The sequence below is a fragment of the Typha angustifolia genome, chromosome 13 (genome assembly GCF_048772165.1).
Source record: "Typha angustifolia cultivar Huaian chromosome 13, ASM4877216v1, whole genome shotgun sequence".
In the NCBI taxonomy this organism is placed as follows: Eukaryota; Viridiplantae; Streptophyta; class Magnoliopsida; order Poales; family Typhaceae; genus Typha; species Typha angustifolia.
This window is the reverse complement of record NC_133251.1, coordinates 17109541-17135152: the sequence shown is the minus strand read 5'-3', so window position 1 is coordinate 17135152 and position 25612 is coordinate 17109541. Positions and strand designations below refer to the sequence as shown.

The 25612-nt window shown below is 37.8% G+C and overlaps 5 protein-coding genes across 10 annotated transcripts; 2 read left to right on the top strand and 3 right to left on the bottom strand.

The window, feature by feature from the left end:
- Positions 1-36: 36 nt before the first annotated feature.
- On the bottom strand, positions 37-4118 carry LOC140773430 (beta-1,3-galactosyltransferase 7-like). Its single transcript, XM_073115978.1, has 12 exons — positions 4007-4118; positions 3201-3701; positions 2933-3029; positions 2777-2835; positions 2479-2675; positions 2083-2146; positions 1449-1521; positions 1238-1358; positions 1065-1152; positions 857-982; positions 672-781; positions 37-571 (listed from the first exon to the last, which is right to left on the bottom strand). The coding sequence occupies exons 2-12, from the start codon at positions 3314-3316 to the stop codon at positions 423-425; spliced, it is 1200 nt and encodes a 399-aa protein (XP_072972079.1). The 5' UTR covers positions 3317-3701; positions 4007-4118; the 3' UTR covers positions 37-422.
- Positions 4119-4158: 40 nt separating this feature from the next.
- On the top strand, positions 4159-9099 carry LOC140773428 (vacuolar protein sorting-associated protein 9A-like). Its single transcript, XM_073115977.1, has 5 exons — positions 4159-4293; positions 5759-5906; positions 6505-6675; positions 7455-7634; positions 7857-9099. The coding sequence occupies exons 1-5, from the start codon at positions 4169-4171 to the stop codon at positions 8676-8678; spliced, it is 1446 nt and encodes a 481-aa protein (XP_072972078.1). The 5' UTR covers positions 4159-4168; the 3' UTR covers positions 8679-9099.
- A 128-nt stretch (positions 9100-9227) lies between these two features.
- LOC140773431 (uncharacterized) lies at positions 9228-11319 on the bottom strand. The gene is made up of 2 exons (XM_073115979.1): positions 10416-11319; positions 9228-10004 (listed from the first exon to the last, which is right to left on the bottom strand). The coding sequence occupies exons 1-2, from the start codon at positions 11262-11264 to the stop codon at positions 9918-9920; spliced, it is 936 nt and encodes a 311-aa protein (XP_072972080.1). The 5' UTR covers positions 11265-11319; the 3' UTR covers positions 9228-9917.
- Positions 11320-11929: 610 nt separating this feature from the next.
- Positions 11930-15158, top strand: LOC140774882 (uncharacterized). 2 transcript variants are annotated; one of them, XM_073118056.1, is made up of 10 exons: positions 11930-12090; positions 12181-12285; positions 12373-12432; positions 12538-12708; positions 12788-12901; positions 13240-13311; positions 13635-13718; positions 13839-13939; positions 14275-14359; positions 14639-15158. In XM_073118056.1, exons 1-10 carry the CDS (start codon positions 12010-12012, stop codon positions 15008-15010), a joined length of 1245 nt encoding a protein of 414 aa, XP_072974157.1. In that variant the 5' UTR covers positions 11930-12009; the 3' UTR covers positions 15011-15158. The 2 variants fall into 2 exon arrangements, with proteins under 2 accessions (XP_072974157.1, XP_072974156.1); XM_073118055.1 differs by having other exon boundaries at positions 12505-12708.
- Positions 15159-16352: 1194 nt separating this feature from the next.
- Positions 16353-24284, bottom strand: LOC140773407 (phosphatidylinositol 4-phosphate 5-kinase 1-like). 5 transcript variants are annotated; one of them, XR_012106459.1, is made up of 11 exons: positions 24039-24282; positions 22772-22927; positions 21591-22655; positions 21095-21262; positions 20102-20267; positions 19767-19877; positions 19505-19692; positions 18943-19097; positions 17926-18097; positions 16929-17336; positions 16353-16849 (listed from the first exon to the last, which is right to left on the bottom strand). XR_012106459.1 is itself a non-coding variant. In XM_073115942.1 (11 exons), exons 1-10 carry the CDS (start codon positions 24062-24064, stop codon positions 17775-17777), a joined length of 2247 nt encoding a protein of 748 aa, XP_072972043.1. In that variant the 5' UTR covers positions 24065-24284; the 3' UTR covers positions 17198-17336; positions 17756-17774. The 5 variants fall into 5 exon arrangements, 3 of the variants coding, with proteins under 3 accessions (XP_072972040.1, XP_072972042.1, XP_072972043.1); XR_012106460.1 differs by having other exon boundaries at positions 16353-16805; XM_073115942.1 differs by lacking the exon at positions 16353-16849 and adding an exon at positions 17756-17814 and having other exon boundaries at positions 17198-17336; positions 24039-24284.
- Between the last annotated feature and the right edge of the window lie 1328 nt (positions 24285-25612).

Genomic DNA, 25612 nt, shown 5'->3' with positions numbered 1-25612 from the left:
ACACTAAAATTTGAGACTCCTTGAGCCCTCTATAATTCTTCAATGGGCTGAAAGAAATGATTAGTATTAAAATCTTGTATAAATTAGAGTACAAAATTGTGCTGCACCATTTGAAAGGAGGAAAAGGTAAAGACAAATGTGATGTGAACTATATTCTCCAAGCTGGGAGATCATCACCTTGATCACTCTATGCACTAAAACCCTTTCTGAACAGAATAAATAGCAGGCCCAACAGTCAGCATAGCAAGGACACTACTGAAGCCTATATTGTTTTTCTCAAAAATGGTAGTGTTTCAGCAAGCCTTTCTGCCCTGGATTAAAGCTATGTCTCTTCACTAATAGATAAGAATGCTTGCAGCTGCATTCTTCTCAGGATGTGTAGATGTATAGATGTGTTTATATGTTATGATGCTGAGGGTGGATCAAAAGATGGAACTCCAAGCAACACCTTCCTCCTCTCCACACTTAGCATGAACTTCTTTTATCCTCTGAACTGATTTACAGATCCCGCTGCAAGTCCAATCAAATGATGCAATGCATACATTCCCAGCTTGTGCCTTCCATTCGCAGTCTGGAAATAGGGAAGTTATGACAAAAATTAGGAGGCATATTATTTGTTGCAAGTAGAACAAAACATAGTGTTTTAGATGAAAACAGGAAGAACACTAAACCTGGTGGCGTGCCACAGCACATGGTACGCTCATCAATATGTTCAACCTCAAGCCCAATAAACCAAGAACCAAGTGAAACGTCCTCATTGGCATACTTGTGCAGTATAGGCCTGCAAGAAATAGATTTAGTACATCAGGTACTTGTTAAATAGTGCAAGTAAGAATGCTATTAGTTCTGTTCTTACTGGTTGATTGAAATGTATGTTGCAAGATCTTTTGAGATGGCATAGATCTGCCCAGTTGCATGGCGGAAATACTTGTTCCCTTCCTCTCCAAATTTCCAGTACTCAGGCTCATGATACTTCACATTCCTGGTGCGCAGGCAGACAACTCAACCATGTAAGTAAGCAGCTTAAGTACGACCGCCGTCAAGGAGAAGTTACAAGAAATTACTTCTGGAAGAGTACTGGACCGGATTTCATGCACCCTATGTATATCCTGGGTCTTGATTTGTGGCGGGCAAGAGTTGCAGCAAGCATACCTGCATCAGGTACAAATATGTAATGCTTAACAAGCATGCACAACCTTAGGAGGCCTTAATGGATTGATCAAATCCAAAGACAAACCTAGGTTGACATGGACATCATCATCCACCTTGACATAGAAGTCAGCGTCCCATTTGGCAACTGCAGTAGAAAAGAATCTCTTTGTCTTTGCTGATAGTTCATGATAGCCTTCTACATGATCCTAGAAGAGAAAATTGCAGACATAGAAAAATATAAGGAATGATGTCATAGGCTGAGAATGTTTTAAAATTACTTGGTAAACATGGCTTACCAATCTAAGAAAGTCATTGTGCTGGGACTCTTCTGCATCGACAGCCCGATCAAGAATGCTTTTGGATGTTGCACTATATAGTAAAGTCTACAGTTAAGTTTTTGATTATACAAGGACTTAAAATGGATCTACAACTTATAAAGTTGTCAAATAAATAAATAAAAGATTTCATCTATTGCTTCAGACAAATAATAGTCTCTTAAATGATGAATTATTTAGATCAAGCTCCTATTGTTCTTCAGTAATATATTGCTGTCTATGCCGAAGTAGTTTGTACTTTGTAGTATTGTCCTTAAGCCATACTAAATGCTGATCTCCAAGTTTTATTGTTTCCTAACCGCTCAAATCAAATTAAGCTATACTCATGAATCTATATCTGAGTACGTAATTAGAGCTTCCTTCCCTCTAATTTCTTTTGGAAAGTTACTATTCTACTTATTTCCTCACCCACAAATATAATCCCTTCTCGAATGAAGAAAACTTATTATCCATGCAAATTTTGATGCCCCTAAAATTTTGTCCAGTGGCATCAAACGGAAAATAATAATTCAGCTGATAAAGCACGGTTAACTAAACTAAATCCATGAAAAAGAACAACTCTTGACTCTCAAATAACCCTTTCTTCACAAAGCACCTGTGACCGATCATGAATCGGATGACAATTCCTTTCTCTCGTTCAAGTTGTTGGAGCTTTTCACCTACATGAGAAGTGAATAGTGAGAAACACAGTTTTACACAATTAAAACAAATTAAGCTCATCAGGAAAAAGTAAAATGAGATTGAAGAAAGGCAAAGGAAAGATATGATACTCTTAAGGATTTCCAATCTTCTACAAGTGTCAGGCACCATGGTTTTCAATAATGTAGTAACAGCAGTAACCAAGAAAAACATACTGTTCATTTGATACAGATTTTCTCTGATCGGTATGCTAAGAAGATTATTCTTTGTTTTATCTGTCTGTGCAAGCGTCTAATTAAAATTCTAGTTTGGCGGTGATATAGCATAGAGAAGATTTGAGAGGAAAGAAGACCTTGAGGCATCCATGTTTCTCTAACTGAATCCCGCCTCTTCCGACTGCTAAATGCCGTATTGATTCCGATCACAATGAAAGCTTTCCTTTTCTTCTGGCTCGATCCCGATGATGATCTGCCATGACTCATTAGTTCATGGGAGCTCCGAGTTGCTGCCAGCTCCATCTGAAGTGTAGACATTGTTTTATCCAGTGATCTGATAAGAAACAATTACCCATTAATCCATGAAATCCAGAACTGCATAATTAGTATAAGAAGGCAAACACTCAAAAGGACAAATTTGGTTCTTCTACATACTGTATGGCTTCATGCGTCCTGCTCACCTCTCCCATTACATCCTTCTCTTGGCTAAGTTTCTGACATTAGGAAGAGTTGGTTTTGAGAGATAAATAAATGTTAAAAGGATCAAATATAAAAGCAAACATCCTTAATATGAAGGAACCACATGCTGACCCTTTTAGACATGCAATCCCCAGAAATGACATGAAGTTCTTGTTCTTGCCGCTGCCTCACAATGATCTGGCCATTCGAGTTGGGATAAATCCAGGCCCTATACGGGGTTAATTGGACAATTTTTTATTGTTATCTGAACAACGAGGGAGAGAGAGGAAAACAAAACGCAATAAAAACAATCAAAAATAAAAATAAAAATCGGATCTTTCCGCGAACCCAGATCGTAAATTTCTTCAATGGCACCAAGAATGCAAAGAACGGAAGCTACCTGTTGGTGAACAACATTCCAAGGGCGAAGCTTGCAAAACAGGCGACCAGAATCCACCTGACCGAGACCCTCCTCTCGATTAAACCGCTTCTTCCCTTCATGGGACCAAAGCTCATCTCCCTTCTCCGATCTCTAATCTACTCCACCTCTCTTCCCTTTCAACAATAGGAGGATGGAGATGGAGACGTTGAAGAAAGAGCTATAGCTAAGTGAAGTAACTATGCGTTTTGATCAAGATTAACGCAAAGCCAATGGTACGAACATTTATTTAATGTTCTCTCTTCTCAGTTGCTACTCTGCGTTTCTCTTCGTGGCTGTAGTGTTAATTGTTCTTGCCTCTTTTGCTGGAGGAAAATTAACGAAACTGGAGGAGATCTTGGAGAACAGTTACTTGGATTGAGGAAGGTTTGAGTTGAATTGAATCTCTCGTTATGGCTCATTGAAAGGGGGGATTTGCGTTTGTTTACGCTTGGTTGGTTGACAGTGATCGATGGGTGCAACCTGAAGGGAGACCAAATAATTAATTCTCTCTCTGTTTTTTTTTTTTTTTTGGGAATATATTTGAATATTTGGTTTGAATATTTGGGGGAATATTTATTTTTATTATCATTACCCTATTTATTATATACATCTTTATTTTTATATATAATTTTGTTTTTAATACCCTTAAAAAGATGATATATGTATAAAATTAACGTCAAGGTGTTTGGAGTTAAATTTTAAATATTTAATATAATATGGATAAAACTAAAAGCAAAACATAGGGTATTTTTTTTATAAACTTCCCGTATTTAGGATCTTATTACCTCTTTATCCTTGTCACTGTCTACCCCGCTAACTCCTCGGTGACTCCGAGCTACGGAATCTAGTCTCCGTTGGTTTCTTCGGGCCGTGGACTTCCATGTCCATTGATTTCTTCGTGACTTAGCTGGCCGAGCTCAACGATCTCTAGGGGCTTTCTTCGATCCATGGAGAGCAGCGGCAGCGGCGGTGGCGACGCCTTCGTCTCCTCGACCGCCCCCCTCACATGGCACGATTTCCTGGAGCGGATGCGTCAACCCTCCGCTGCCGATTTCGTCAAATCTATCAAGAGGTGACGAATTCGTCTCACCCCTTTGACTTGGATTACTTGTGTGTTTGCTTCCCTTGCTTGTTGTTAGTGCTTGGTATCTCTGGCTTTGGTCAAGGGAGCAATCTTGATCGTTCTTAATTAATTCTGGATTCTGCAGAGGCGGGGTTCGGTTGAGTCTGGTGGCTTCTTTTGAGTTTTGATAATCGAACTCTTTTGGGTCGCCAGATTGTGGCATAATCGATCTTGATTGGATTCCTTTGTTTCAGTTATGGTATTTGATGAATGGAAGGTTAGGGCTAATTCAGGATCTTAGGTATTACTTGAGATTACCTCTTTGGATTGATTTGGGCAAAGTTTGACGAGATCCATGGGATTTTTATTATTATTATTATTATTATTATTTTATTTTTGTTGTGTGGAATTTTGTACCAAAGTCATTTAGATTTCAATCACGTAAAGCTACCTCATTTGTGCAATATATAGAGTATAGGATAGTCATAAAGTAAAGTTAATTGGCATATAGCTTGTTAACTTTCAGCTATTATGGGAGGCTGAATCCTCTTTGAGCCTCTGTTCCCTCATAGTAGAAGTTCTTTGAGATTACTAAGGCTAGCCATGTAGGTTGTAGGTTGCTGTTTTTGGCTGGTTATTCTTCATCGACCAGTTTTCGTATAAGCTTCCAAACGAGAATAATTGAAGGCAGAATAAGTCATTCCAGTTGGCATTCATCTTACGGGGATCACCATTAAATGGTCACTCCTAGTGTGATCTGGTCATTAAACATGATATTCCATTCAGCATTTTCTGGAATTAATTATTATAGCAGACTAGACAACTGTCTAGACTCTAACCAGTAGTGCGAGAAGATCTTAGATAGTGTTGCAAGTGAAAGTGTAGGAAGATATGCACTCATACAATAAGGAAAACTTTTGATTTTGTTCTGATTTTACTGGGTACATGTAGAATATCTACTTATATTCACAAAAGCATTGTCTGTATGCTTGATTTCTTGTATTTATCTTCCCCAGAGAGGAAAAGATTCTTGTAAGCTTGATCAAAGTTGGAAGTTAGGAATTGCAAAGTTAAAATTAATTTTGATGGATTGTTGTCTGATTAGCATTATGACTTGATTCACTCGAGTTTTCATGTGAAATCTTGGGGGCAGGTGGAGTTAACTTGTGCGAAAGATCCTAGAAACACTGGATAAGATGTAAGGAACAACTTAATGAATGGTTTATTTTTTCAAAGTAATATTATAAATATTCATTGGGTGTTCTGATTGGCTAAAATAACCTTAAATAGTTAATGAGGCTAAGTAGACATTCTTGGGAAATTTAAATTAGGAGTTACCATGTTTTTCGTCAATTTTAGGATTCTTACAAGGCTCCTATCTGTGTATTATATCTGGAATCACTGTTTTCTTTTAAACTGTATTTGTCTGGCACACAAGTTATAAATATCACTGAAACTGTGTTTGATATGACAGCTTCATTGTCTCCTTTTCAAATAAAGCTCCTGATCCAGAGAAAGACAGTACCGCAGTGCAAGAGTTCCTTGCCAACATGGAAGGTGCATTTAGGGCCCATACTCTTTGGGCTGGTTGTTCAGAAGAAGAGTTGGAAAGTGCTGGTGAGGTAGGTTTTCTTATAGCTGGTTTATTCAAAGTTTCAAACATTTCTAGTGAAATTCAGTCACAACTTCTTGGATAGTAATGGAAATGATAGTTGCTGGCAAATAGTCTGCATAAATGTTGGTATTGCCAAATAAGCTAATAAGTTGTGAGAAAGAAAGATTAATTGGCAGCAGCAGAATTTGATAGACGCTGGAGAACCGAGATGTCCTTTTCCAATCAAACACTAAAAACTAAAAAGACTTAATATCTGTAGTGGCACTAATTCTACATTGCAAGTTATTATTACTATTTACTAGAAAATAACAAATCTGCAGCTGTAGCCTGTAAGTCCTACAGTATTGATAAAATGCATCACTCTTGCATGTAGCCTGTAAGTCCTACAGAATTGATAAAATGCATCACTCTTGCATGTAGCCTGTAAGTACCATTGATATCTTTAGAAACGATCTCATTTACATGATGATGGCCGGTGAAAATTAATGTTGATCATTCACCTATCAGGATACAATTGCCCTTGCTTTTGTATTTATTATTCTTTGCATTCATCTCTATTTGTTGTCTGAAATTTAGGCATGATTTGAAGACTGTTTTGCTTGCAGGGTCTTGAGAAATACGTCATGACAAAGCTATTTAATCGCGTATTTGCATCAGTTCCAGAAGATGTTACAAGTGATGAAGAACTTTCCGAGAAGATGGCTTTACTACGACAATTTGTACGACCTGAAAACTTGGATATAAAGCCAGAATTTCAAAATGAAACATCATGGCTGGTGAGTTAATCAGGAGACCTGGTAACATTTAGCGCAATAAAATAATTATCAAAGCTTAAGACAATATTGACCTTAATCCTTTATCCTGTCCATACTATTGACGTTACATATTGTGCAATCATTATGCTCCTCTATTGGTCAGAGAAGTCAGTTAAGTACTTAAGATCTCACATCATTCTACCTGTAGTGCCATATTCTGTATTGTTTGTTAATACATCTAGAAAGTTAGAAAGTAATAGGAGTATCTGTATAGCAGATCATTGTAAGTTGTAACCTTTGTGTGACTACCTTCGTATCATGATAGTAAATTTGTAATTACATTTGCATGTGTAAAAGAATAAATAAAAAATAAGAGAACAGCCTTTTGCTTATGATCTACTTTTATCAGTTGTGGTAGGAACTAGGAACATCTTATTTGTTGTGATTACTTTTTCTGTGATCATTATGTTGTACTTAAATACACCATTAGTTAAGACTTATTCTTAATACATTATTTAGATTCTAAAAAAGTTTACTCCCAGCCATTTCTTTTGTTGTTACTCTTGCTATTTTTATTTAATTGTGCTCACAAGTGGATATTCATACTTCTTAACCTGTTAACCTTAATACTTAATAATGCATAGAAGAACGACGCGTTATTTGAGTACCTGGCCTGTTAATATATTCATATGTATGCATTTATCTGTGATTTTGTTATATATAACTCTATAGTCTATACTTGTGGTCCCATGTAAAGCCTATGGCGGACTCTAATGTGTGCATTTTTCCATCTTGTGTAGCTTGCACAGAAGGAACTGCAGAAGATCAATATGTACAAAGCTCCTAGAGATAAGCTTGTTTGTATACTCAACTGTTGTAAAGTCATTAATAACTTACTACTGAATGTTTCTATCTCATCAAATGAGAATCCTCCAGGAGCAGATGAATTTCTTCCAGTTCTTATTTACGTCACTTTAAAGGTAGGACTGGGTTTGCAATGCAAATACATATTAAATTCAGTTGATATAGTAGCTAATGTATAACTCATTGTTGCTTTTATGTAAGCCATGGAATTGCAAACTTATATGAACATCTCTTTTCCATGCAAAATCATAATTAGCTCTAACATTCATGTTACTTCAGTTACTCTGCCATCATCCTACAACATTGTAGAGGATTACAGATCATTTTTGTTCATGCAGGCAAACCCTCCGCAGTTGCATTCAAATTTGTTATACATACAACGATACAGACGTCAATCACGACTAGTCTCTGAAGCAGCATATTTCTTTACCAATATACTCTCTGCAGAATCTTTTATCTGGAATGTTGATGCAGAATCACTTTCAATGGATGAAGTTGAGTTCCAAAAGAAGATGGGTTCTGCTCGAGAGAATTTGTTGGGATTGCCAACCAACCTAGAAAATCAGAAAAATCTAACCACCCTTGATGGAAAGGAACACATAACAGAAATGTTGAAAGCTAACAGGGATTCAGACAGCTACTTGTCTGTTGGAGAGCAGCCTCTCCCAACCAAAGCATATGACATAAGCAGGGACTTTGATAGAAAAGATAAGCCAATTACAAAGAGTCAATCCCTCTCCGATATAGAGAAGAAAGGAAGCATGGATCTTCTGAAGGATGACAACTTGAGCAGAAATTTTCAGGATTATCCATTTCTCTTTGCTCGTTCTGGAGATTTAACAATTGATGACGCAGAGAACCTTCTGAATTGCTACAAACAACTAGTTCTTAAGTATGTATCTCTTTCCAAAGGACTGGGTTTCAATAGTGAATCCCTTCCTGCCTACAACATGCAAACGCCATCAAAACTTGAGGCTGATAAGGAGGCTGAAGATTTTAAGGAAATAATGATGATGACTGAGAAAGATGAAGGAACTAGTAGAGCAGAGGACACTTCAAATGAAGATATGCTTCCAGGAATAGATGACGAGGAGTCCAAAAGAAGTACTAATGATTTGGTGGAAAATCCGAATGCAGGGAAGGATGAGGAAGATGTCTGAACTGAGCATTCTACTTAAAATTATTCTCAAAGGCAGGCACACTTATTCCTATCTGCTTAAATGTCATAGTTTTGAATAGCTGCACAACACATATTTGTGTTCAACCCCTCAGATCAAAGCTGAAATATTTCTTGGGCTACTTTGGTGCTTCAACCCCTGCTCACTTCATTTTGTTACTTGTGCGATTGTGCTGGTATGGAGTCTGGCAGGCATTTTTCCATTTTGTTGGAAACTGGTCACTCATGGTGATCGCAACAGGCATAATAGATCATTCCTAAAAAAAAGGTGTTGCCCTTCTCCACGTGTTCATTCATTCTTCAGTGTTGTAGTTCTACAAGTAATCTTTAGCTATCTTTCGGACATTACTGTTACTCTAGGAACAGATTGAGCTGCTTAAGAAAAAAAAAGTAATGCTGCAAAATTTGATGAGAATTTTTTTACTGGTATAGAATTCGCATATGCTTCACGATGACGTTATGACTTCTGCTGATAGCCAGATTTATTTGCAGCACAGCAGCTAGTTTATAAGCACCAAAGAAAAAAGAGGAGTGAACCCGCAAGAGTACTTGTTAAAAAAATATTGCTGAGCAATAGTTCTAAGATGCATATGATATTTAAAATGGGTGGGCCCTACTACCTCAGCTTGATTTGGATCTCGACAGTAACCAAGCATAATCTAAGCTTTTATTCCCACATCTATAAGAATAAAGCACAACAGAAGCTGCATTTAAGGAACCATTTAATGGAAGTATTTCCCATTATAAATAGTTGTACAAAATTTCCAAATCACGGGGACTGATTCAGACATTTCCCTTGTCCTCTCTTTGCTGGCAAGCGCATGTGCAGAAAAGCAATCCACAGCCGTGATTAGGACGCATGTTCCGAGTTAGAAGCCGCATAACAATTAGCGGCGCACTTTAAGGGGGGCAGTAGTGGTAATAGTCCCATCTGCTCACCTCCCTTAAACTTACCTTCTCTGTGGAGTGAGAACCAGAGATAATCCACCAACACCCAGAAAACGAATTTAATAAATGTAAAAAAGGAAGAAAAAAAAAAAGGTAAAACGAGAAAAGGAGCAAAGATTCTCCACACACACCCCCGGCGTACAATAGCAAGCCATCCTCCACTTTGCTTTGGAGCGAAGGAAGCTCAAAAAGCCTCAAAATTATCAAAAAGTTCCCCAGGTTTCGTGAAAAATATTCTTTACTTCCCTTTCCCAGTGAATTATGGGCCGTCCGATCACAGGTTCACTCCGTCCACGCCGCACTGCTTGTACGTCAGCGACTGCTTCCTCGGGCTGATTACGATCGCGCAATCCACCGAAACCTACTCTCCATAATATATCACAATTTTAATTATAATTCATAATTACAGAGAAAATAAAATAAACTTTTTTATACAAATCACTCACTTGTAAAAATAACCTATTTTAGTCCTTTAATTTACTCCTTTATTAAGTTTATTTGCGAAAAGAAGGTGCGGAATATTCTCTCTCTCTCTCTCTTTTTAAGAAATACACCCGAGGAAGGACCAACCTGTTAATATGAAATTATACGAGAAGATAATTTTGCGAAATAATACCTAAAAAGGATCGATATGTAAATGTGAAAAGGGCGTCGTTTTGTGCGATAAGGTCAAGACGGAGGTGGTAAATATGCTTTAAAAACCCCCAGAAAAATGAGAGGAAAAAAGTGGGAGTAGGCGTAGGATAGCAGCGAAGAAGGGGAAGAGGGTGACCTGAACCCTGGGTGAGGTGAATCCGATGACACGGATCCTGGCGCTGACGTCGCCGGTGACTCGGAGCTCGACCCGATCGTTAATGGCGGCGTCTCGTACGAGGTCGACCGCGTCGGCCTGGAGGACGTTGAAGCGGTCGACGGTGAGCCGGGTCTCCACGAGGCGGGTGGAGTGGGCCGGCTGGTCGAAGCCGGGGACGTTGGCGACGCCGAGCGGCACGCCGCGGTACATGACGTCCATGTGTGTCGCCCCGTAGCGAATCTCGACCTTGTTGGGATTCTCGGCGGTGAAGAGGAGCGTCATATTGAGGGAGAGGTAGGCGGCTTGTGTGGCTTGGGGGGAGGGCATGGAGGGGGGGGCGGTGACGAGGAGATAGCTGACGGCGACTTGCTGGAGGTCGAACTGGGGCTTGCGGGGCTTGACGGCGAGGACGATGACGAGGACGGCGGCGAGGGCAAGCAGGGCAAGGAAAGTGAGTAGGAGGAACAAGCAACAGCAGCAACCCTTTATGGAGGCGCCGGAGGAGGAGGAGGGGCTGGGGCCCACGTAGTGGGGTTGCCGACGTGGTCGGATTTGGTTTGCCTGGTAGTGGTTGTTGTGGTGCTCGCCGTTGGCTCGGGAGGTCATCGCCGCCGCCATTGTGGGTTCTCCTCTTTGGTCACGAGAGGATGGAGGACAGCGGTGGTTGGCTTTTTTTTTTAGGTGAGGGTGTGGGTGCCGGTGATAGCTTGTGGACTTTGGATTTATTGGCAGCTGTTTGTTAGTGTAAGAGAGGGGAAAGTGAGCGGAGATTAGAAGATAGTGGGAGTTATCTTTTTTGTGCTTTTTTTTTTTTAGTCCCTTAATCATGTTTCAGGGTCCTTTATAAAAAAAATACCATAAAACAGTAAATATATTTGTGTACGTAGATTTAGACCCAACCAAGCTTCCTTTTATTTCAGTTCTTTCATTATACTTCAAAGTGAAATAAAATACATATTACAACCACAACTTAAAAAAAAAAGAAAAACTTCACCAAACACTATCATATTTAAATTTATTATTTTATCCTGAACTTATATTATATATAATCCGACTATAGCAATCATGACCCAACACTTGCATTCAATGTGTTGAGGTACATAGACAATGGGGTGGTGCTCGTCCTCCGCCCTTCTTCATTGGGGTCTTTCAGCCATGGGAGTTGATTCTGGGTGAAGGGTGAGGAATTTAAAGATTTTTGGTGCGGGAAGGAGCTATTATTTTATATTTATTGTAGTATAGTAATTAAATAACAACTAAACTTCTAACTTATTATTATAGTACAGTTTATACTAATATTTACTAAAATAATAATATGATTTATACTGTTATTAGCTGCATTAGGAACTAGAGGACTTTGTCACGGATGAAGGACGCGCCTACTAAGAGTTTTATTTTGGCCCTATATAAATATTGAAAAGAAAAGGAGAAAAAATGATGGGAAAATTGAAAGTCGGCTAATGAACGGTCTAGATTAAGCCGAAGTATCTATAATCAATTTAGGGCAACTACAAAGCCCAGAACCCTCCGTCTTCTCTCCCGGCGAGGACACGAATACGACGGAGAAGAAAGAATGGCGAGTGACGCGGTGGTGGAGAAGACGGCGGATGAGCTCCGCAAAGAAATCCAAGAACTCCAACGACAACAACGAGAGGTCTCTCTTTCTCTCTCTAACTCGCCTCTCTCGTGCTCGAATCGCGAGATGGTTCTTACTCGATTCCAACCTCTTCTTCTCGTATCGCAGATTACCGAGCGGCTTCGCGATCCGAGAGGCCTCCGCCGCGCCGCGATAGCTCACGGCGGGCCGCGTCCCGTCGGAGGTCCACGTCAGCGTGGTCTCGTGCGACCCGTACGAAATCCGAACCTCATTTTTCCCCCCTTACTTTTAATGGATTTTGCTTCTTTGATTAATTCTTAAATATCGATGGATCTTTAGGCGGTGGAATCGGAGGAGGAGCCGGCACATAAAAGAAGGCTCTTGTCAACTGTCGTGAAGGTATTGCAAAGAGATCTTCATTTTTTTTTTTTTCATCTCTTTACCTCTTCTGTATGATTTTTGCTCTTTAAGTTTTTATTTTTCCTCCTTGAATTGATAATGGAGGTGGACGGCGGAGATGTCGAGGAGGAGAAGAATGGAGCGACGGATGCTGTGGAGGAGCTGCCTGCTGAAGAACCGGCCTTTTCTGGTGGGGAGAATAGGAAGCAAGGGATTGGGAATTTGCAGGACAATGGTGGGTTCAGGAGGGATGAAAATCCCCGGCGGAGAAAGATGGTGAGCACTAGTTTAGGATTTGTGATTTTGGTTTTGCTTTGGGTCCTGATTGATTGTTGTTTTTGGTGCTATATTATAGGATTATGATATCCCACCTCCGGAGCCGCTTCCTAGAGTTCTTCCAAAGAATGAGGACCCAAGCTTGGTCAAGAGGAATAGAAGAATGCTAGGGCAACTTTTGGGGACATTGGAGGTAATGTTCTTTCTGTTGTTAGTGAGATATGCAGGCTGAAATGATTATATAGTTATGACAACGACTGAAACATTGAACTTTAGTGATTTCATCCTGAACCAAAGAAATAAATGTGATCTTGAGTGGTACTTTGTTGTTGACTGGATATCTTTCCTGAAGCTTTCGTGGAATGTATTCTGCAAATTCTAAATTCAGAGCTTTAAGCTAATTTGTTTGTTCAGTAAGATGATTCTTTTTGGTATGTAATTCTGCAATGGAGTGATTTATTCTCTACTTCAAGATTCTTAATATATAAAATCATTTTTGATTATGGGTTTGCTTTACGTTTCTTCTTTCAGAAATTCAGGGAGGAAGACAAGCAATTTTCAGCTACAGAAGCATATATGCGAAGATCAGATTCATTGCGCAGGGTGATTAACTTTAACTTTAAACTGTTTTTCTGCTCCTGTTCTGCTGTTGAAGTAAATTCAGATATGACAGCCTTAGCAAGATTTTGTGAGAATTAATATCTGTTTTGACTTTTGAGCTGAAAACTAATGGGATGGGACCATCTGGTGTAAAAACACTGCAAAATAAATAAGTCATGTAACTATTAAATGAGCACTATCAATTGCTGTAGGTGTGTTGGTAGGTGCTCAGCTGACAGATATCTTGTTTACTAGCATCTCTACTTAGTCTTTTAGTTTTTATTCTCTTGCTCCACTTTAAGAATTTTTGTTGTTGTGGAATGTAGGCTGAAGAGAAGGCACGTGAGGAAAGCGAAAGGCTAAGGCATCAAGAACGAGAACAAATTGCAGAGAAACGCAGACGTGATCTGGTGTTTTTTCTAAGATCATCTTCAAATCTTATGCACTTTTTAGCATTTATGTTCGAAGTTGGTTCCCCTTTTTTAATGACAACTAAAAGTTGTTAAAAACAGTTCTGTACTTAATCTCAGACACTTCGCGCTCGTGTTGCTGCTAAGGCAGAGGAAAAGAAGTTGGAGCTGCTTTTCATTCTCTGGGCTGAACATCATAAGAAGCTGTCCAACTTTTTAAGGTAATGAATTATTTCCCCTGAAACTCATTTCTCTGCTGATGCATAAATCTTGTTGCTCTTCTACTGTTCAAATTACACATGATGATATTAACCTTCTGAATCTATTGTGAGAACTAATTCATTGTTTTGTCTTCTGCAGGTTATTTTTATTTTTGGTCCAAAAGTGTCCATATTGACAATATTTAGTTGAGACAGATAAGTTTCTGTATATGCGTAGTCTTGACATTAAATGCAAACCGGGAGCTTTCCCAATGTATATTGCTATGATGCGATGCCGTATTGAAACTAGTTTCTGAATATTGACTCTGTTTTAATATGTTTCTTGTCTTCATCAGGACAAAGACTGAACCTCCCATATACTACATGCCAGCGAAACCATTAATGGATGATCCAGCTACTCTTGAACAGGATAAAGAGAAGGTATAATTCCAGTGCCTTTCACTTTGTCATTGTAAGTAGTCATGCCATGCATTAAGTCTTTACAAGTTCTCAGGTTCATAACCCATAAAATATGTTCTCAAAGCTGTAAAACTTTTTTTAAGTTCAGAGTTATACATTTTGTCATTAATTCATAGATAATGTTTAAAAGTGGAGTTTCTTAATGTTTAATGGCGGTGGTGACTGGTAAAATGCTTTTGCATGTTATAAGTATCTGCGATACCTAGTTGGGTGATTTTTGAACATTTACAATACTTACAGGTTTTCCTTGAGTGGAAATCTGCACGAAGGACTGAGCTGTCAGAATTCCAAAAGCAAATCGAGGAGCAGTGCATCTCAAATGTTGAGAAGGAGCTAGAGAGGTGGCAGAATGCTCGGAATGCTAGACGAACAGACAATGCGGCTAACCTGCAAGAGACTATGGACAAGGAATTGGAGACACACAGGCTGGAACATGGCCCCAAGACTCGTAGAATTCCAGGAGGTAGCAACGATGAGGAGGATGTGGAGGACATAGCCGCAGAAGACGAGATGATGGATGAGCTCCTTGATGTCAACGAGAGGATGGATGCTGATGCAACCAAGCTGTCTGAAACTGGTAATGGCAGTTCAGTTCCTCCGGAGATGCAATAAGCTATTTGTAGTAACTAGATAGTAAGATTTTTATTGTATCTCTATGCTTATTAAAAGCTGATTTGATATTATTGTACCGTTCCTTTTTCCTTCATATTTTGCTTATTATTATCCTTTACCTGCTTTGGAGGTGTTTTTAAAATTGACAGTCATTCGAGTTTTCTGATGATATTGACTTGCATTGTTAAAGAAAGGGTGTATACAGAAGAATATGGTGGGAGAAAGTATGTAACATCTTTTTATCCAACTGTTATTCAATTTTTTTTTACTTGAATTTTGTATTGAATAAATTAGGACCATGAAAGGTGGGCACTGCACACATGCTGTGCCAATATCCACTCTCTTTCCAGAAGCAGCTTGTATTACTAGTCAGGCCCTTGAAAGCATAATACATCTGTGAGCAATTCAATATATTATCACCTTGAAGTTATCATCAATTGATTGCTTGTGTCATATTAGTGCCTTCCTCAAAGAAAGCTCATTGTATGGAGTTGATTCTTCTTCATCCCTTTTGTTGTAAGAATTTTGTATTGGCACATACATTCTACTCTCCTTTTCTTAGTCGTGGTCGTACCTGCAGCCTAACCATGGCCTGAAGAACACCTGTGGCTTTATCTCTCAATAAAATTTTATCTCGTGAAGTTACGCTGTTACGAGGTATTTAATGATCAAGCTTCTATACGAGATGTGGTTTAGATTTATTATTAAATTAGTCGATGAGCACTAAACTTCTTTAGTATTTAAACACTAATTTAATATAAAATGAGTTTAGGGCAACTTAAACCTATTCGTTTATTTTTCCCCTTCTCTCCCATCCAATTGTTTTATATTTATCAATAAATTTTATTATCATTTTACCATTAACAAATATTACTCTAATTAAACATTATTTCCTACCTTTTCTTTTCTCTCCTCTCTTCTCATTCGCCCACTATAAATTATATTTTAAATTCACGGCTTTCTAATATCACATCAAGCGTAACTATAAATCTACTGAACCAGTTTTCAACAAAACACTATATTTTTTTAAACCGAGATTATTCTAATTAACAAAATGAGAATAGCTAACCAGATTTAGGAGTTAAATTACATCTAAACATCACCTGACACGAGCTTTAATTCCAAGAGCAACGGACAAAGAAAACAAAAAAGACAACAGAGTATGCTCACGACATAATAATTGCTTTTTCTTGAACTTGGACCAACTGCCACCTCAGCTGCAAATATCTATGATGATGAACGATCATTGACAATATCTTGAACTTGAACAAAGTATTCAGCTAAGAACTTTATGTGTGTCGAGAAATATGCAGTATATATATTTTACACACTAATACAATGCTATTTGAAATGCTTTTTCATTGAAGTGTTGATAAACTGTCCACTGACCATTCATCTATTGCAGACAGACTGAGGGAGATACAATCCATCTCCCATTTCGAACCTCATGTGCAAGTTTACATTCAATAAGCAATTGGTTACATGTGCCAAAGAAATTTTGATTCCTACTGGTATCGGCAGTGAAGAAAGGTCGCTAAAATATAGAACAAAGGCGTGCTTTACATGCATGACAAACAGTATCTGCTTGATTGTCACATTCATCTAGCCACTTTACATCACGATTCCTATCTTTATATAACAATACTAATTTGACAAGATAGAGATCCCATCATAAAGAAGCGCTCGAAATATATCTGCTTGCTTGCTTCTTTTTTTTTTGGCTGGTTTACAGTAAAAAAGGAGAGGTACATAGCTTACCTCATGTAGACCATATTGTGCAGGCTATTTGTCTTAACTGCATTATATACAAGTGATACATCACCAGAAGGTCAAAGAGAGCTGTGTGAATAATGTATGCACGAAGTTAGAAGCAATGAATTAACTAATGTGTGAACTGCATAAGAAACAACATACTAACTTGCTGAATCTGTCACCAAGAGCTTATTTCAGTCAAAATGGAGTTGGTATGGCTTATCAAGCAGCAAAATTTAAGAAGGTCGCATGAGAAATTCTGTGGTTGTTGTGATGTCTGCTCCCAGGACGTCAAAGCTGCACAGGGAAGACCTTCCCCAAAAAAGTAATAAAACGCTTTGAGTACAGCCTTGGTTCAATGGCAGAAATAGATAAAGGGTCAAACTTCAGTGACTTGAATGTGTGCTCGATTCTCTTGGTCATGTTGTACTCCTGCAGGATATCTATGATTCCAAGATAGAGAACAACATCATAAACCTCATACAGGTCAGCATCTTCTGATTCAGGACCTCCCTCATGGAGACGTATTCGATTAGCTTGAGCAGGCATGTTAACCCCTAGTTGTACTCGCAGCCTGCAGATAGAAAAGACACAAACAAAAATGCAAATGCTGACAAACCATAGAACAACGATAGTGATGCCATACAGTGCATGTTTTTGCTATTAACCTGTATAGTTAATGAGATAAAGATGATGATTATACTTAATCACCAACAAATATATACGCAGATGTAGGATTTTTATACATAAACATTCATGGGACCATGACCTTTTCTTCAAACAAAGAAATTGTTCACAAAACAATTTACCATTATCAACATTACGGGCATCATCCAGCACTAAGTACATATTTCGTAGGTGTGTCTTGAACCTTTTTGCTTTTTTTTTTTTTGTCCTTCTTTCAGTTAAGCATAATTGATTCTGAATCGTTTTTGAATAAATATCGAAAAGGAGGTAAATGCTATCATCTATTTATGGATAATTATGAGATACCTTTGCTGAAATAGGAAATTTATGTCCCAATATTGCAAGAATGCTCCCTTTTGAGGTAACTGTCGAAAGTTGATTTATGACTTATGGTAAGGTTCGTATTCTAATATATTACCACAAGATTTGCATTCTAATATATTACCACAGTATCAAAGGTAAGAACCGACAGGTACCTTCCTGTGTCAGGCAAAACGAGGTCAACTTCCTCATCACCAGCTTCTGATGCTCTAACCATGCTGCCTCTAATGTGTGAACCTGGCATAGTACTCCCAGAACCTGGTTCATGTGCAACCAGACAAAAGCCCTTTGGAGGAAATGTGACCTCCTCTTGCAATGGATTAGTGCCTGGTTAAAAGAAAGAGATTAACCGTTTGCAGTAAAAGCACACTTAGATTCAGTTAGCAGAAGAACTGGATAACTGAGACCTGCTGAGTGCTGACTAATTTACATTAAAGAATGAGTAACTTGCTAGTTCATGGAAATGAAGCTTGTTATATTGGGATTGCTGATGATTTCCCTTTTCTATCTATGTAAACATTTTGATGCAATCAGGTCCTAAAATTTTGCCTCATAGAATTACCTTGTCTATGTCAGACTATAAGTAAAACAGCCAACTATGTAAGCATGCAATCTGAAGAGTTGATTCATAGTCAGAAATAGACTTCAATATCCTAATGCCTACCATGTGGTCAAATATTTGATTGCCTGCCGGCATAGCATTTGCCTGTCTCACTTCAAACCCTTCTATATTCATTCATCATATATGCTTTAGAAACAGTAGATCATTTATGTGACAAACAGAATTCTTTTTCTGAATTCCAACATATCGTCTGATTTTATTTGCAAAGGGTCTGGAATTTTGCAGGCATGCAATAACTATGACAAGTAATAGACTGAGATATCATAAGGATACCAGCTTTAACCAACTCGATGATTAAAGTATAACGATATTCTGGATTAGTTATAGATAGCTGAAGAATGATTATTAATAATATCATAACTAAGAAAATACAATGATCTGGATAATTTTACTTTGCTGCTAAGATTAGTTAGGATAAATATGGACACTACAACAAGATATGCTATTTCTGTGGTAACTTCATTTGCACAAGGAATATTAAAGCCAGAAAATTTAGAAAAGAATCCGCAATCCTTTTAAACAGATTCTTTCATTGAAATGAGATACTTACATGTATCGGTTGGGAAGCTTGCATTATTTTCAAGAGTATCTTGATTTTCTAACAAAGTCTTCAAATGTTCAGGAGCTCTAAAATGCAGGCCCAACAACATGCTATAGTCAATTATACATTGTGATTCTAAAAACATGCAGTCAAGAGATATTTGCCTGCAAAAAGAGAAAGGAAAAGATACTTACTTTGAGATGAATGACTATTTTATGCGAGGAAAAAAACAAGGAACTTAAATTATACAGCATTAACAACTTCCAGCAACACAAGTTTATCTATTAGTGCAGAGCATACTTCAACGGCATTAACCTCATTGTGTTGTTAAATCACTTTGCATAAGTAGGCCAATGATTACCACAAAACATATATTTATTTCATATAAAAAGAATAAAGCTGTTTGTACGTGCTCTTGTTTTATTATAAAAGCTAGTAAATCTGTCATTCATAATTTCTACTATTCAAGCTATACATTTCTTGAAACCAGAATACATTTGGCATTTCATAAAGGAGAAATTTGATACAATCATTGGCAAGTTTACAACGGAATAAAATAAAAGCAGCAGACCTAAAAAGTGACTCTCGCCAGGACTTCTCCAAATAGAAGACATATGATAGATCAAGATCCTTCATAGTAGTACTTCCAGAAATGTTCTGCTTGTTAGTCAACCTTCCTTGGAGAGAACCTTTCAAGTCATACCTACGGTGAATGCGGAGCTCTGTGCAGAACATATTTCCCATCACTACAAATCGAACCTGCAAAGGGAAACTTTACTATAGCAGAGATAACATTCACAAATTAGATGATATATTGGACTATACTACAGTACCTTCCGTCCAGGTCCTATAGTTATCCTATGGAGTCCAAAAAATTTTGTTATGAGGGTATTATCATAAGCTCCTACATGATTGTAATAACTGGGAAGCATCTTCAATAGAACCTGCAGTGATAAAATTATGTCATCAGTAACTTATTCAACATAAGGAAGTCCAAGTTGAAGAACTTGAAGTATCTTTCATCAATTTTCCCAATATGTCTCACAAGATAAGGTGAGTATTTGGTACCTGTAAAAAGCTGAATTTGGTTGTATCTTAACACTAATCATGTGTTATAAAATTATAAATCAAGTCATCAATAATAAATAAATTTGTAGAAAAAGATAACCTTAAGTTCATGTCTTCTTAAAGTTTTTATGACAAATCTTTCATCCTGTGAGAGATAAAATATGCTCCCACTTTTCCCTGGAGAAGAAAGCTCCTTCAAACCATCACCACCACAAATGGACATCATATAGTCTGCAGCATCAATCTTAAACATTTCCCGCAGATTCCTGAAAAAAAAAGTCTGCTTGTTTAACAAAAACTAATATGTTATCAACTGATTCAGCAATTCACATAGAAATTTTGAAGAAGAAAATAAAGTATTGTGATGAAGAGATGGCTGCCACCTCATATTACATCTATAGCTACCATGCTAACTCTAAATTCGCGTTATAAGAGTATAAATTCCTTGCAATTTTCATACATTATCAAACGAGTACTTTAATATCCATGAATAACTAATTGAAAATATCCTAAACATGTGCACAGATCAATGATAATAATCATTAGGTAGATTTAATTAGCTTCCATATCCTGTAAGGAGAGAATAGCTGAACTTGCAGATCAGAGTTTATAATTACAGTTCTTTGAGATATTTGTTCAATCTGCCAATGAATAATGAGTCAGATCAGGCTTAACATTATATTACCTGCAGCTGATACTCTACTGATACTAGCTGAAGATTATTAACCTTCTATTCATGCCATTGAGTGAAAGATTTTCCATCTATCCATGCCAACGAGTGAAAATTGATATTGAAGAAGTGTTAAATAATTCAAAAGTTATCAATGTGGAATGATTAAATATTCAGATTAACGTTTTTAGGTGGTTTTCAGTAAACCTGTTTTCAAAATGAAGGCAAAGACCTATTTTTCTTCTACTTCCCATAATTTAGAAAAAACTTGAATAGAAATATAATTTAGTTGCTACTCAATGATTGCCAAGAAGCATCAAGTTTGACATACAATGCCTTAAGTGTTGAATCACCAATAACAGAACCTAGACGGTTGGCACATCATAGATAAATACAAAAGTGGTAGAGGAGAACAATATGTACCTAAAAACCATAGGGCAATAATCCTTCCAAAAGAAACCAATAGAGTTATGAGGAGGGGTATATTGAGAACCTCCACTAGGGAAATACATCTTTATTCTTGCCCGTGGTCCAAAATCAGAGGAACGAACCTCACGCATAGGGACAGGTGTAATTTTCCCCACTGTGTACCTGAATGGTCACATCAATTAGCAACTTCATGGTCCATTTTGGTAACAAAAATTAATTTAATATTGTTAATATTACCATGCTAATATTCATATGGAAGGATCATTAAGCCAGGAATTTAATTTTAACAATAAAAAGACAATATAATAGGTAATGTTGCTCCCTATGTAGATTCTCATTGCCTACATGTTATTTATAGGAAGCGTTTTCCCATTAGAAGTAACAAAGGGAAAAAGCATTTAGGATGGTCCATGCAACAAGACATATAGGCAAACTTTAACATGTCTATAGACTATGAACAAACACTAGTTATATGAAACTGACGACATACCTGATACCAAGTTGCAAGTTAAGCATCAAGTAGTAGCTCTTGTGACCTTTATAAATAATTTCACCTGGCCCTCTTGCTTGTCTTTGGCTCATGTGTTGCAATTTAGTTTCCTGTGATACCCTTGTATCGTAGTCTCTTCTACTCTCCATTATTAAAACTCCTTGTATGTATTCCCTTTCATAAACAAATTTCTTTTGACCCTGAAGCTCGTGTTGACCATCACATGAACTGAGTGTGTTGTTCTCCTGTGATAAAGTGCTTCTAGCATTATCATCGAGGTCCCATACTGGGTCAAGTGAGGTGGTCCTATTTGATACGCGTCCAGAATGGAGAAAGAACTTACTTATATTCCACCTACCAAACTTGCATCTTTGTGAATACGGTGCTCTACTCCTACTTTTCTCAGAATTGATTGATGAGGATACAGAAAGACCCTGGGAGTCATCATCGTATGCAAGACAGTGGGAGGACCTTTGATTATGAGGAAGTTCATTTCCAGTTGGATAAAATGTTCCTCTCCCATCCTTTAGCCCTTTACTCCATGTGCCAATGTAATATGACCCATCTGCATACTTGTAATGACCTGTACCATGCATTAATCCATCTAGCCAATCACCATCAAACAAATCACCTGTTGACCACTTCATAAGACCTTTCCCACTCATTTTTCCAGCCCTCCAGTTCCCTTTGTAAGTGTTTCCATTACTCCAATTATAATTACCAAAACCTTCTTGCAATCCTTCTTTCCAAGAGCCCTCATAATTATCTGAATTAGAATATGTTTTAGTTCCCATTCCGTGCTGTATATTCATCCTCCAAGAGCCTCTATAAGTAGAGCCGTCAGTTCCATTGTATGTGCCAGCACCATGAAGGAAACCTCCACAGAAGTCACCTTCATATGTAGCTCCTGATGGCCAATGAATTAGCCCTTTGCCAGTAATTTTGCCTTTATCCCATGATCCATCATACAATGTTCCATTGAACCACAAATATTTTCCCAATCCATGAGGGATTACCCCGTCGTAGGTTCCAACATATATATCACCGTTTGAAAGAACCCCTTCTCTGCGAACAAGTCAAGATCATATTCCAAGTGATGAGTAAGAAACAATCATTATTATGATTAATAAGTTGATAAACAAGAGCATGCTTTCCATAATAAAAAGGGATATCAAGTTCACCTTTCACTATCATCATAGCTCATCTCTCGTACAAGCTTTGTGGAGGTTAACTTTAATTGTTCCGTCAATATGAAGGAACAAGATATGAGGAATTCCTTGCCCACTGAACACAATAACAGGACGACAAACTTGGAGGCACTATTTTTATGAGAAAGCCTAAGAGATGCAATAAACAAAAACTAGTCAACTCCAAATTTACGAAATAAGAAGGGAACATCGCTTTGACGCTTTCTTATCTTTCTCTTAAGGGAAATTATAAGTACCCCCCCAAAAAAAATCCTGTATCAAATTTGAATAAACAAAGAATAAAGAATGCAGGAGCAGACGGATTGATTCTGTTTAAGTTCTAGATGATAAACCATCTGCCTTCTTAGTAATCCCTGATCTTCATAAGTGAATAGGAAATGAGACAACAACCAGAATGTTCAGGACATTACAGTAAAATCCATGAACAACCACGATTTATCTAGCAGTTACTTAAGCAAAAGACCGTAGAGGGTTCTAAGATGTTTCCAAGCAAGCTTTATATTGCTGTAACAGCACAGAGCATTGTGAAAAATCTGCTTGTCAGCTAGGAATCCTTCAAATTTTTGCAGTACTTATGAAGGATATTAGATGAAAACATAAGTTCACTCAAAAGACAAATATTCTTATACTAAGAATTCAAAAGAAACATTCATCTCATATTTATCGATTAGACTGTAAAAACTCTGGAATAAACTCAAAATAAATGAATCTGATATCAATGACTCTTTGTAGCATAATAGGCCTCAGATTATGTAGCAGGTCATAGTAGACAAATGGACTAAGTGTGTCGAAAAAGTAGGGAGAATGGGAATCAAAAAGGAAGAAGAGAAGGAAACACAACAAGAAGGGAGATACTGAGATGGCCCTCTTTACCTACTCAAGCAGATAGCAGATAGATTCAATCATCAAGATGTTCATTTTACAAATTAACACAAGTACATCAACCACCAAACTATCGATCAACTCCACATCTGAATTGAACTCAAATGACGAATCTTCTACCATCTTAGCCTACAATTATACTGATTATAATATTAAATCAATGGGAACCCCCAAACCATACTCGGCTCCGACATAAAAACCCTACAATTTTCATCAACATCCACAACAATAACCAATCTTGAAGCGATTTCCCCAACAGTCCTCATTCACACAAACAGCTACCCGATCAATCGATGAACACAGAAGAGGTAAAAAAAAAAAAGCAACGAATTCGACCGGAAAGGAGAGACATCCATACCTCGCCAGCAGCTCCGACAATAACATGCGCAGAAATCACTGAGAACAATCAAAGGCAGGGGCTATTGGAGAACACAGCTGTCGCAATATCCAAGAAAGAGAAAGAAGAGCGAGATTCCCTTCGAGAAAGGGAAGAAGCGAAGGCCGCAACTTGGCACCGGCCACTGAGATTATTCTTATCGACATCACGTTGGAACCCAAATCATACACAAATCTTTCACCTTTTCCCCTGTTGCTGTACCTTTTTTTTTCTTAAATTATTATTCGCTTCGACTACAGTTCGTGTATTCCTGTTTGGTTTCATCATGTGACGAAACGAGGGAGAAAAAGGCGCGAGAGGATCGTCTGCAGACATGAATGTAACCTGTTTATATTACTCTACTAATGTATCACATGGGTAACGTGCAGTTTGACAATTTGAGAGGCATAATGCAAGGTTTGAACAAGGTTTTTTTAAATAGGTAGATTTTGTTTTTAATCGTCAGATGTAGCAAATTCCTGCGCGAGGGGCTGCAAACAATCTGTTATCATTCCGCGAGATGGCAATTCATTGCGTTGGAAATGGGTTGGAATATATGATCCGCTAATGCCTGCGTACTTTGTTGTTGTAGTGGGACAATTTAGGCTGTGACTTGTCTTTATAAAAAGCTACTACTTACTACTTAGCCTACAACTTTTCCTTAGTGTCAATCTCCAGGGTCCACAGTGGTCCAAACTATTAATTAATTCTCTATTGGATAAGTATTTTTTGGAGGGATAACAACAAGGAAAAAATAGATCTACTGCTAGATCTATGCTAAATTAATGATTAGGTCTGAATTCACTTCATTCTCTATAGTTTAATATAGGTCACTTTATCCCTGGTTCATACATTCAAATTTTTTCATTATATTTGATCATTTCATAAGTCTAATTTGGAGATATTTATCAGAAACAAATTTATAGAGAATTAGATAAATTGGTATGCATTGCGAACCCGCTTTGATCCGATCCGTAGCGATTTTGGATAGATTTGAGGACGTAACTTTCGATGGAAATTCCGAAGGATCTATCCGTTAGATCTTACTAAATTTTGAATATGTTGTCGCCTTTAAAAAGACTTGCTAACGAATCTAATATCTCAAAGTTTAGATGGCTAGATCTTGAGATATCGGTTAAATAGTAGTCGAAGGTCGGATGAATCCTAACTTGTTAGCCCTTCAATGGCTAAATAAATACTAGGAGAACTCTTTTGCAGTAAAAGAGGAGAAGTTACTGTAGAATAGGGGGATTGCGAGTTAGAGGGGGTCGACCAAAGACTTGGGCGATGGAAGAAAAGAGGTGGGAAATAGCGCCAATGGTTAGAACAAGAATGAAGGAAATAAGGGCAACAATGCCAATGCAATTATCAAATCAACTGTAATTAGGGTTTCATCTACATATTTATAGAGGCTCATATTTTTGACCCAGACAACAAAATTAAAACTCTAAAAACTAAAAGTTCTCATCCCGGTGCGTTTGAACACGTAAATACCGTTCTCTGTCTTTGCGCACATGTGTAAGTGTTCAAACATGCCCATAGTCATTCGAACGCGC

Coding starts and splice junctions, on each gene's coding strand:
- LOC140773430 (XM_073115978.1), bottom strand. CDS start 3,316: ATGAGCTTTGGTCCCATGAAGGGAAGAAGCGGTTTAATCGAGAGGAGG. Junction 2,836..2,932: donor GGGATTGCATGTCTAAAAGG/GTCAGCATGTGG, acceptor TCCTAATGTCAG/AAACTTAGCCAAGAGAAGGA. Junction 1,153..1,237: donor TGATGTCCATGTCAACCTAG/GTTTGTCTTTGG, acceptor TACCTGATGCAG/GTATGCTTGCTGCAACTCTT.
- LOC140773428 (XM_073115977.1), top strand. CDS start 4,169: ATGGAGAGCAGCGGCAGCGGCGGTGGCGACGCCTTCGTCTCCTCGACC. Junction 4,294..5,758: donor TTCGTCAAATCTATCAAGAG/GTGACGAATTCG, acceptor TTGATATGACAG/CTTCATTGTCTCCTTTTCAA. Junction 7,635..7,856: donor TTATTTACGTCACTTTAAAG/GTAGGACTGGGT, acceptor TTGTTCATGCAG/GCAAACCCTCCGCAGTTGCA.
- LOC140773431 (XM_073115979.1), bottom strand. CDS start 11,264: ATGATTAAGGGACTAAAAAAAAAAAAGCACAAAAAAGATAACTCCCAC. Junction 10,005..10,415: donor TCACCTCACCCAGGGTTCAG/GTCACCCTCTTC, acceptor TATGGAGAGTAG/GTTTCGGTGGATTGCGCGAT.
- LOC140774882 (XM_073118055.1), top strand. CDS start 12,010: ATGGCGAGTGACGCGGTGGTGGAGAAGACGGCGGATGAGCTCCGCAAA. Junction 12,902..13,239: donor AACTTTTGGGGACATTGGAG/GTAATGTTCTTT, acceptor TTCTTCTTTCAG/AAATTCAGGGAGGAAGACAA. Junction 14,360..14,638: donor TTGAACAGGATAAAGAGAAG/GTATAATTCCAG, acceptor CAATACTTACAG/GTTTTCCTTGAGTGGAAATC.
- LOC140773407 (XM_073115939.1), bottom strand. CDS start 24,064: ATGTTATTGTCGGAGCTGCTGGCGAG. Junction 22,928..24,038: donor TTGTCGGAGCTGCTGGCGAG/GTATGGATGTCT, acceptor TGCATCTCTTAG/GCTTTCTCATAAAAATAGTG. Junction 19,878..20,101: donor TAAGAAGACATGAACTTAAG/GTTATCTTTTTC, acceptor TTATCACTGCAG/GTTCTATTGAAGATGCTTCC.